Consider the following 12,032-nt stretch of genomic DNA (forward strand, 5'->3'; position numbering starts at 1 on the left):
CTCATGCATAGGGCAAAAGAACAGCATTGCTATCAGATACCCATTCCCTTCCCTTCCCTTCCCTTCCCCTTTCCCCCTTCCCCCTTCCCCTTTCCTTTTTCCTTTCCTTTCCTTTCTCCCTCCTCTTTCTCTTTCTTTCTTTCTTTCTCTCTCTCTTTCTTTCTCTCTTTCTCTCTTTTCCCTCTTTTTCTCTATCTCTTTCTTTCTCTCTTTTCGTTGACCAATTGGAGATAAGAGTCTCATGGACTTTCCTGCTTGGTCTGGCTTCAAACTGCAATCCTCAGATCTCAGCCTCCTGAGTAGCTAGGATTACAGGCGTGTGCCACTGGTACCTGGCTGCATTTATGTTTTTGATCTTGCCAAGTTTTATTTTTTTTTTTTTGTTTTTTTTTGGGTCCGGTCATGGGGCCTGAACTCTGGGCCTGAACGCTGTCCCTCAGCTCTTCAGCTCAAGGCTAGCGCTCTACCACTTGAGCCACAGCACCACTTCCGGCTTTTTCCTTTTTGCTTATGTGGTGCTGAGGAATCGAACCCAGGGCCTCTGGCATGCAAGGCAAGCGCTCTACCACTGAGCTACCTTCCCAGCCCCCCAAGTTTTATTTTTTAAGAGGTTGCATTGGAAGTGGTGTTGTGGCTCAAGTGGTAGAATGCTTGCCTTAAGCTGAAGAGCTGAGGGGCAGCGCCCAGACCCACAACAGACCAAAAAAAAAAAAAGGTTGCACTATTGAGTTATATTTGTTATTTAGGGGAGATTTACTTCACTGTAATTCTCTCTCTGTCTCTGTCTCTCTCTTTTTCTTTGCCAGTCCTGGGGCTTGATCTCAGGGTCTGGGTGCTGTCCCTGAGTTTCTTTGTGCTCAAGGCTAACATTCTACCATGAGCCACAGTGCCATTTCTGGCTTGGGTAGTTTTTTTGAAGGTAAGGGTCTTATGAGGACTTTTCTCCCTTGACTGGCTTTGAACGGTGATCCTCAGATCTCAGCCTTCTGAGTAGCTAGGATTATAGGCATGAGCCATTGGCCCCCAGCTGCAATTTATTCTTAATTATTATGTATGAAGGTATTTAAAGGCACTAATCTTACCCCTAATATTGTCACCTTTGATGTCAATTCTTGCATTTTAGTAAAACTAGCAGGTAGAAAATAGGTTGTAGGACTAGGATGTGCTAGTACTTGTCTGAGTTGGGGGGGAGGGGGGCGATGGTGAGGGGGAGGGTTCAAGAGGTTGAGGCCAGCCAGGGCCACACAGAAGACCCTATATCAGAAAAGAAAATAAAAGTAAAAATTATAGAATAGAAGATGGAGTATAGAAGAGTATGTAGGGTTATAAGAAAGTTTGTCTCCATGACCTAAATTGGAAGTAGTTGGGGTTTCTTATTGTGGTGTAATTTTCCAAGTGTTCCCTTCTCAGCTGTGCTTCCAAGCATAGTGTTAGTAATTAGAAACTTGTAATGGAACAAGTAATTTAAACCACAAGTCTAGGGCAAAATTTATTCATTGAATACTGAGCAAAATGTAAGCCAGCTGTTGGGCTTGATTCCTTAGATTGGTATATAAGACTAACAGTAGTTGTTTTCAATGTAACTTAGTTTAATTGAGAAGAGCAGCATTACAGAAAAACAGTTACAGTTATGATAGGTGTGCCAAAGGCAGTCTGGAGTGTATCAAGACTGCTTAACTGTGTGGACTGTATGCTCAGGGAAAACTGAGGTCTGAAGGATAATAGGAGTTGGGGAAGTTGTAGGAATAATGTTGGTTGGTTAAGAGTAGTGTAAAGGGAGGAGACATGTCTGATAGAAAGTTTGACTCATATTAAGGTTTTAAAAAGTTATCTAGTGAATAAAAAACATTTGAAAGATTGTAGACAAGGGCTGGGAATGTGGTCCAGCGGTAGAGTGCTTGCCTAGCATGCATGGAACCCTGGGTTCAATTCCTCAGTACCACATAAACAAAAAAGGCTGGAAGTGGTGCTGTGGATCAAGTGGTAAAGCACTAGCCTTGAGCAAAAGAAACTTAGGGACAGTGTCCAGGCCCTGAGTTCAAGCCCCAGGACTTCCCCTCTCCCTCCCCCCCCCAAAAAAGATTGTAGACAAGATGTGACAGAATCAGTCCCTAGTGGTTAATTTGAAGTGTGACTTCTAAGTGATAAGCTGCCAAAAATCTCAGATATCCATTTCTTGCCGATATCAGCTATTGAGACACAGTCAGCTGTATCTGACCGTTTGTTTGTCTGAGACAGATAAAACACATTCAAAAATCTCCTATTGGCTATCTACTTTGTGTGGCAGAGTAACTAATTAAAGCCGTTTCTGCCTTCTAATTACCTCTCCAACTATAATGAACATGTGTTCTCCACAGTACTATAGGGCAAAAGGAAAACAGTATTTATTTACCTTTTTCAGGAGACTGGAAAAAAATCAAAGAATATCATGTTAATGAACATCTGGGGAACTGACTTTTCTCTCCCTCCCTCAATCCCTCCCTCCCTTTCTTTTTCCTCTCTCCCTCCCTCTCTCCCTCCATTCCCTCCATTCCTTCTCCCTCCATTCCTTCTCCCTCCTTCCCTCCCTCCCTCCCTTCCTCCTTCCCTTCTTCCCTTCTTCTTTCTTCCCTTCCTTTTTGTGGTACTGGAGTTTGCACTCATCCTTACATTTACAAAGCAGGTGCTCTAAAATTTGATCCACACCCCAGCCCAGGAAAAATCTAACAGGTTTGGGAACAGTTTCAGAGGACACATTCTCAGAATTACAAACACACTCAGACCTTTCCTCATTTGCCTCAGAACATTTTATTTCTATGAAAAATGTGTTTTTAAATTTTAGTTTGTTGCCTTAATATTGTTTGAATAAATTCTTTGGTACTAAGTTATCTTTAAGTGTTAAGAGACTGAACTCAGTCTACTACTAGTGTTTCCTGTACTAAAGCATCATGGTTTAGTTGGGGGGAAAATCGGCAGTAGATACACTGTTGGGGGTGATTGCTTCAGAACAACTTAATACAGAATGAAGAAATCAAGAAACCTGGAGAAAGATGTTCTAGAATATGGAAGAAAAAGTGGGGTTTTTTTTGGAGGGGGGGGTTTGATTGTGGGTCTTGAACTCAGGGCCTGGGCACTGTCCTTGAGCTGTTTGTTTACCCAGGGCTAGTCCTCTATCAACTTGATCCACTTCTGCCCAAGTTGACTTTGGACCACAATTCTTAGGTATCAGCCTCCTGAATAGCTAAGATTACAGAAATAAGCCATCAGGAGCTGGCTAGTTTTTGTTTGTTTATTTTAAAGCCAGAGTTGAACTCATGAATACATGAGAGGAACTATTATATAACCCCTTTCTCTTAGAGGAGATGAGTGAAATAATGTTTACGAAAAACATTTTAAAAATTCCTAAAAATGGAGGGCATGTACTTACCTACTCCTTTTAGGTTCTTTTTCCTCCCATGGTGGATCTTCAGAAGTGCTAGAGTAGTCATCCTGGAGTAGCGGGGATTTGATGCGTTAGATAGTAGAAGAATGCTGGGGGTGAACATGATACAAAGGGTTGGTTAAGTTTATTTAGTTCTCAAGCAGCTTAATTCAGATATTAAAAAAAGTTTGTCTAAGATAAAGATATTTTAAGTGGATTAAAGATTTGTTCTTAATTATTTTTCAGCGAAACCCAACAGGAAGCTTACTTTTCTCTACCTAGCCAATGATGTCATTCAGAACAGCAAAAGGAAGGGGCCAGAGTTTACAAAGGACTTTGCACCAGTTATAGTGGAGGCTTTTAAGCATGTTTCCAGGTATGATCATTGTATGGGGATTCAGGAATCTGTTTTAAGTGTATAGTATGTCTTTTGCTTAAATTTACCATTACAGTAAAAAACTAGAAAGCATTTCTTTGAAGGTTGTGTTTGAAAAAAAATTTATCTCTAATTTGAATTTTTGGGTAAATGTTACCAAGGAAATCTGAACTGGGAAGATGGGCATTTGGAAGTCTTGAATTATAGCTTTCTTTTAAGAGATCAGAAGTAACTCCTATATTAGAGTGAAGTTTAGTGAAGTCAGTGAGACTATTGAAGTAAAATTTAGTGAGCATAAAACTTATAAGCACTATTTCCCCTCATATCACTTATATGATGATTTTTAAAGTTCTTTTTTTTAATGTTTAGCTATATGTCCTAACATTTTATGGCATTTATGTTTTGGAAATAAAGAATATTTACTTATGGTAAGCATAAACTTGTTTGAAAAGTTTTGCTGCAAGTAATTCTGAAAGTGGAATCAATACTTTATGCTTCCTAAAATATTTATTTCCTACCAGTATATGCCAGCATATATTGTAATAGCTAATCAAATAAATAGAATAGTGTAGAATGGGGAGTGGTGTTGATTTATGTGGATTGATAGAAGGGTGTAAGTCTCCTTTTGCTAAGCTTAGTATATAGTAATGAAGAAGACCAAGTTCTGGTTTAGTAGAACTTACATTTCAGAAGATATAAAAGATAATAACAGCTGGACAAATAAGTGCATATTTTATGTCAGATGACACATGTTCTATGGAAACATGAAACAGAAGGAATTAGAGGGTATGACAATGCTCAGATGTATGATAAGATAAAGAAAACTGAGGGACCTAGCATTTGTACAGAGATTAAACAAGAATGAAAGGAGTCTTTTGAATAGGAAGAAAGGTATATAGACAGAATACTCAGCATAAATAGATAACTTGTGTGGTTAGCATGTTTGAAGATCAACAAGATTTTAAAAATTTTTAATGGTTATTATAGTGGTGATGTACAGAAGTGTTATAGTTACATAAGTACATTTCCTTTTGGACAGTGTCACTCCTTCACTAGCTCTCTCCCAGTTTTTCCCTCCCATTTGCCACTCACAAATCGCATAGTTCATTTTCAACAGAGTGGCCAATGAGTACTATTGCTGCCTTTGTTCACCCTTTGTATCTTTGGACCTCCCCTTACACTTTGAAAACAAGGAGGTTTTGCTTGTTTTTTCCCAGTCCTGGGCTTGAACTCAGGACCTGGGCACTGTCTCTGATCTTCTTTTGCTCAAAGCTGGCACTCTACCAGTTGAGCCACAGTGCCACCTCCAGCCTTTTCTGTTTATGTAGTACTGGGGAATCAAACCCAGGGCTTCATATATGCTAGGCAAGCACTCTACCACTAAGCCATATTCCTAGCCCCTACAAGGAGATTTTTATGGAAGAAATATTAGAGAATATAAAGATTGCTTTCATTTCTGTTGTGGTTGGTAGCTCTTGGACCATTGAGAACAATATGATCTGATTTAGCATTAGATGAGTAGAGTGAAAAGAGTAAAGGCTGAGAGATCAGTGAGTATTCACAAAAATTTAGGCAGAGGTACTAGTAGCTCCGTCTACAGTGGCAGTGATGAACCAGGTAGGAAATGGTTGGAAGTAATTTGTTTTCAGTATATTTTCCTGTTTATACAATCTTAGATCTCAGATTAGATATTACTTCTTCAAATGTTCTTTCTGACCTTTCTTAAACTGGGCTAGACCTCTGTTGTCTGTAGCACCTTGTTCTGTTTTGTAGCACTAGACAAATAATAACAGCTCTAAAACTCCATTTGATCTCTATGTCGAAGTTTGACTTGAATCAATAAATACTTGTTGGATACTTAAAAAGTTGCCCATTAGAAGTTTCCCTTAGCCTCATGTTCAGCCCCATTATTAGATTAGAGCATCTTCTTTATCAATGCTTAGTAGTGTTTCTTAAAATTTGTATTTTTGGGGGTAATTTTTTGTTTAATATTATGTCTTAAATTCTTTAAGGAAATGAGTCTGCCTTAATAGCATTATCCTCAAGGATAAAGAAACATAGTGAACATCTGGATAGTTTTTTCCTAGAGAATAAATACTGATTGTATTTACTCATTACCTTTTCAGTAGCATTATGTGTTTTTACCGTTAGCATTTTTGTTTATTTTATTTAGTGAAACTGATGAAAGTTGTAAGAAACATCTTGGAAGAGTATTATCTATTTGGGAAGAAAGATCTGTTTATGAAAATGATGTATTAGACCAACTTAAGCAAGCTCTTTGTAAGTATAGAATCTTGATCTCATAAGGTGGTCTTTTATTTAAAGTATATTCTTTTATTAAAACTTAAAAGCTCTTTCAATGCAGATGGTGATAAAAAGACTAGGAAGCGAACTTATGAGCAAATAAAAGTGGATGACAATGAAAACTGTTCTCTGGAATCTCCAAGTGAACCACCCCAGGTAAGCTTGTCTCTGTTAAGAGATAATATTTTATTTTGTGTGATCATCAAGCTTTATTAGTAGGTACGAGAAAGAAGCTCCATTAGTATACTTAATTCTCTGGCTAACCAGTTGCTTACGCTTGAAGTAATATGTTATGTGCTGTATATTTTGCATTGAACGAGGATTTCTGATTCCTGAGTATGACTAGGTGAGATAAAATGTCTATCACTTGAATAGTTTATTTTTAAAATAAAACATGTGATAAGGATATGTTGTTATATGATCAAGGTGCGGTAAAATTCCGTTCTTAGGGATGAATACCAGTCCTATAAATACTTTTGCTTTCAAATGTGTAAAACTGAGTGTTTGAATGACAACTTATATTCATGAAGTTCTATGACTATGTAACCCATGCGTTCTATAGAAAAATACGATAAATTAGAATAATTATCTTAATATTCTAAGTTTTCTCATACTAAACCATTCAGTGAATTCTAGAAAAACACTTGGAACTCTTAATTAAGTGGGCATTAAGACTTTAAGCTTCCTTCTTCTATGTTTGAAATGTATAGGAGAGACAGATAAAATTTAAAAGGAGAAAATGAAGACAAAGCCGTTCTCTTAATCAGGTAAATATCTTTAAGGGCTAGAAACGGTACAGAAACATAACTCACTGTATGGGTCGGAGCCTTTCTGCTGAGGTCTGGTCCAGAAGCAGTTGTAAGTTTTCAGAAATTAGTATACTTCAGGGTACTTGGCAGCATGCACAAGGACTTGGGTGCAATCCCCAGCACTGTGAACAACAAGAAAAACACAAGTTGTACATTGTTTGGTTGGAGAAATCAAACACTAAGATGCATGTTTCTCTGTATTTCATGACAAAATCATTTTGTGCTAAAAGCTCTATTATGATTCCATGAACAATATTTTGCCTGAGTTTTAGGTGTAGGATCTGACCGTCTTACACTTCCTCTGATGAAAGAATAACCACCTTTGGACTTTTTGAATGTTTTTCAGTGATTATGTGACTTTCTCCAGTACTTATATAAAATGCTATTGCTTTTGGTTTTAGAATTGGTTGTGCTGCCCAGTTCTAACTGGTTCAGCTTTGTAGTCACTATTTTATGACATTTTGGAGTGGCTAACATCTCGCTGTGCAGTTTACAATTTAATTCACTGTCCTCTAGTAGCAAGTCCTAGTCTAGTGTTTTAGATAACTGTGGGTTTTTTCCCTAATCTTTCATCAGGCATTGGGAATTTATATTTAACTCATGTAGGAAGGAATGTAAATGTGTAATGAGATAAGATTTGGAGGTAGGCACTGTTAATACCATGAAGTAAATTTCTTTCTAGAACTGTAGAAAATTTTAGAACTTTCTAATGCTCATTGAAACATTTTATATTAGTTGAGAGACCATACTGCTCTTTTAAGTGCAATTTCATTATAGAAGAGAAATAGATGTCTTTATAGAAGATTTAAATATTTACAATTTTTTTGTGTTTTTCATACACTTCTAATAACATGTAGATTGGCTTATTTCTTACTAGATTAATTCTTAACAAATTTAATCATTTGTTACATATACCCGGTAGTTCTTTTTTTTTTTTATTTTCCTTTTTTGGAGTATGACAGTCTTACTATATAGCACTAGGATTACAAGTATGTGAACTGGAACTTGAACTCTAGGGCCTGGGCACTGTCCTTTAGCTGTTTTTGTTTAAAGCTAGCATTCTACCACTTGAGCCACAGCTCTACTTCTGACTTTTTGCTGGTTAATTGTAGATAAGAATCTTACGCTTTCCTGCCCAGGGTGGCTTTGAACTGTGATCCTCAGATCTCAGCCTCCTGAGCAGCTAGAATTACAAACACCCAGCAAGTGTATGCTTTTTTGTTTTAGCTGGCTTTAACTCTTGGTCTCAAGCAGTCCTGCCTCAGCCTTCTCAGTAGCTGGGACTTATAGGTACATGTTACCACACCCAGCTAATTCTGTGTACACAGAATTAGTAATATCCAATAATTTAAAGTGTGTATGTGTGTTTGTATGTGTGTTTGTATGCTTGTTTGTTTTTCCTAAGCTGGATGCCTTTGGCTTATACTCCCTAAAGGATGAGATTTGAGGGTCAAATTCGAAGCCAATCTTGGCAGCAAATTCAGAAGGCTCTTATCTCTAATTAGCTAGCAATTGGAGATACGGCTTAAGTGGTAGAATGCCAGCAGTGAACCTAAAAAGCAAAACAAGAATGTGAGACCCTGAGTTCAAGCCCCTAGTACTAGCACACACTCCCCAAAAAACATATAAATGTATTTTTTTCTTAATGTCACTTAGAAACTAAAAAAGAAAGATGAAATGGATAAGGATGGAGACTAGTAAAAAGAAAATTTAATTTTCTTTAGAATAACATATTATGTGTTGTGAAATTGCTAGTGAGGAATTGTTCTTTTAATTATAGCTGGTATAGAAACAGTTGAGTTAAGGTTGAAAATGTGGCTCAGTGTTTGTCTAGCACTTCAACACTGCCAAAAATAAAAAAGTAAAGAACATAAAATAAGTAAGAGAACAGTGCAATTAAAATACTATAATTGTTCTTTTCTAATTATATTATAAAAATAGTGAAAATAAATATTTTAATAAGATAATTTATATATTGGCTAAGCAATACATAAACATTAGCCATTATATACACAGTTTTTTTTAATGATAGGATAATCAAATCTGAACATATATCCATCCCCAGATTACATTTCTCCTATTTTTTAAATTATAGCATTTAGAAATAGAATCTGAGACTTTTTCTTGTAATAGTTGATTTATATTTTCCTTTCCTCAATGTTCAATATAATGTGTAAGTAAATCTTCATTTAATGATGATACATGCAATAATAATTTAATAAGTATATTATTTATTGACAAGCTCTGAGTAATAGCTGTCACTTCCCTTTTCCAGTGATGTCTCTGCCTCATAAGTCAGTCACCTTATTTAAAGAATCCAACCGTTTTTTTTAATACTGTCTCTACCACTTGGTAGAGATTATCTGTTTGATTACAGTTTCAGTGCTTTGTATATAATGTAGCTTGTTTTTTTAATTTATAAAAGAAATGATTGTCTTCAAAGCACTTTATAAAATGAAAACTTGGAGTTAGTATGTGCATCATAGGGTTAGGAATATGAAGTAAATGTTAAGTGTTTTGTATTTGTTAACACTGTTTACTTTGGTCTTGAAGTTGTATAACTTTTTAGACTCTAGATCTCGTTAGAGCCCTGCAAGATCTAGAAAATGCAGCTTCTGGTGATGCAGCAGTCCATCAGCGGATAGCTTCTTTGCCTGTGGAAGTTCAAGAAGTATCTCTCCTTGATAAAATAACAGGTAAGAAGATAAAATGTATTCCAGAATGTTTTTTGGGAGGAGGCAGAATGTGGGAACAGCATATATCATTGTTTTTATTTTGTAATAATTTTATTATCCTATGCTTTTCCTAGATAAAGAATCTGGAGAAAGGCTTTCTAAAATGGTAGAGGATGCTTGTATGTTGCTGGCAGATTATAATGGCAGATTGGCGGCAGAAATAGATGATAGAAAGCAGCTCACTCGAATGTTAGCAGATTTTCTTCGTTGTCAAAAGGAAGCCCTTGCAGAGAAAGAGCATAAATTGGAAGTGCGTAATCTTTTGCTTCTTTAGTGCTTCTTTATTTAATTTACTTTTTGGTAGGAATTTTAATATACCTTAATGTGCCTGCACATCTTGAATTTCTTGGATTGTGGAGTTTTTTAGGCAGTGGCTCAGGTAAGCTTCCCTTTACATTAGTGGCCTTCTCTGTACTTAAACTAAGTCAACCTGCTTTAAGCATAGAAATTTGGAATTAGCAGAATTGGTTAAATTTGAAAATTATTAATGTGAAGTCCCAGGCAAAAGTAGAATTCTATGTACTTAAACTCTGATTTTCAAGCACAGAATAGAAAAATAATAATGGGAATGAAGCCTGGTGGTAACTGCATTAAATTATGGTTAGACTTACTCAGTCCCTGTTCTAAGTGAATATAGTCTTTTAGTTGTATCATTAAATCTTCAGATGACTGCCTTGTTCACCCTCAGTTCTGACACTTAACATTTTCCCACCTACACTTGCTGGGCTCACACATACTATCAACATTTAAGTAACAATTTGGTACTGTTGATCAGAAGTCTGGGAGTTTAGAAGGTAATTTTAAAGAGTCTTATATTTTCTGTGAGCGGGAATAAATGCATTAGATTTGGTTTTCTTTAAAGAGTCATTCAGTTCACTCGTTTTTGTTTAAATTTTTTTCTGCCTTACCAATATCTTATTCTAATAGTATGTAAGTGAGTTTATAATTTGTTTTTAGACAGTCCACTATAAATTTGCAGGTGTATAATAGTAGTACTTTTAAGTTGCAAGGATTTGCCATTTAACAATGACATTTATAAGTACAATGCATTTTGATCAGTGTCACCCTTTTCAACATTCTCACCCATCCCTCCCAATATTAAGTTGCTTTCATTCATTATTACTTAGTTCTTCATTCAGCAGTCTCTAATTTATGCCCCAGATGGTGCTTGAACCGGCTTGCCATTGCAACTGTCAAGAGAGCTACTTGATTATCCCACCCCAGATTTACAGCTTATTTTAGCATTATCCTTTTTCAGTTTTCTGCTTCTCTGCTCACATAAACTCAGTTATTGCCACTGTGCTCTGCCCTTAAAAAGATTGCCCACTTTGATAAAGATGCAATTTCTTAAAAGATGAATTTTAATAGTTCACTTACCATGTCTTGATCTTGTGGTTAAACTTCAGTTTTAAATATAGTGTCGCTTCTTTTATTGTCTGCAGAGATAAGGGTAAGTAATATTGTACAATTTTGTCTTCAGTCTTTTTGGTATAATTTCTTTAACTTATGTTGAGCTTGTGTTGCAGATATTGGACATGGGCGTATCTTCTAATGATGTCATCACCATTAGCATATTCTTCCTGATAAAAATAAATATCAAACTCTAAAGCCTGTATTGTCTCATGTTTTTGAAAACTGAAGAGAAGACTGAAACTTTTTTTTATTTTTCTACTTATACTGCTTTCTCACATGTTGGCCACTTATCAGTAGTTTCAAAGTTAGAATTTATATTTGAAATGTATGTGTCAAAAATAGAGCAGCATATTTTCCCCCATATCCTTATCCTCAGTAACCCTTTCTTCCCCCAGTCCATTCAAGCCAGGTTTTGGTCAGTTGTTATAGGTGGTGAGGCCAAGAATATTCTAGGCATGTCACAAGTAAGTTCATTAAATATATACAGCAGAATGTATGATTCTCACATGGAACTGAGGCAGAAAGAGACAAAAGTAGCTTGCTCAAAGTCCCAAAGAGTTAGTAATTGTTTAGAATACAGGGACTTTTGCCTCCATAGTTTGTGTACATTTACTTTCTGTTTTTACTTAGAGAAATGTAAGATTACAGTAAAAGCTAAACCCTCATTCTTTTACTCTTTTTAATCCCTCCTACTTCAGATAGAACCATTGTCTTAAAATCTCCTAGGAAATTTTGTTCAGCATAACTGCATGTTACCATTATAAGAGAAACCACCAATTATCTCAATTACATTTGGCTTCTTTCTTTGTAGCAGTACCGAGTATTGAACTCAGGGCCTCAGTAACTTGCAAGGTAGATGCTTTACCACTTGTATTATTTTTGAGGTAGGGTCTCACTTTAAGGCCAGGCAGGCCTGGGTTGTGATCTTCCTACTTGTGCACTGTTGATAGTGATGACAGGCATGTGCCACCATGCCTGCCCATAGAGCTTCCCCT

General features: G+C 36.4%; 1 protein-coding gene across 1 annotated transcript in view; it reads left to right on the forward strand.

Annotated features, from left to right (window-relative positions):
• The first annotated feature begins 3,001 nt into the window (after positions 1-3,001).
• Rprd1a (regulation of nuclear pre-mRNA domain containing 1A) overlaps positions 3,002-12,032 on the forward strand; it is a 29,874-nt gene continuing 20,843 nt past the window's right edge. Inside the window, exons 1-6 of the mRNA XM_013014800.1 lie at positions 3,002-3,053; positions 3,647-3,776; positions 5,950-6,056; positions 6,142-6,236; positions 9,459-9,585; positions 9,699-9,874. Of these exons, the coding sequence (XP_012870254.1) occupies positions 3,002-3,053; positions 3,647-3,776; positions 5,950-6,056; positions 6,142-6,236; positions 9,459-9,585; positions 9,699-9,874 (687 nt within the window). The remainder of the gene's footprint in view (positions 3,054-3,646; positions 3,777-5,949; positions 6,057-6,141; positions 6,237-9,458; positions 9,586-9,698; positions 9,875-12,032) is intronic.

The sequence above is a fragment of the Dipodomys ordii genome, unplaced genomic scaffold (genome assembly GCF_000151885.1).
Source record: "Dipodomys ordii isolate 6190 unplaced genomic scaffold, Dord_2.0 Scaffold25, whole genome shotgun sequence".
Classification (NCBI taxonomy): domain Eukaryota; kingdom Metazoa; phylum Chordata; class Mammalia; order Rodentia; family Heteromyidae; genus Dipodomys; species Dipodomys ordii.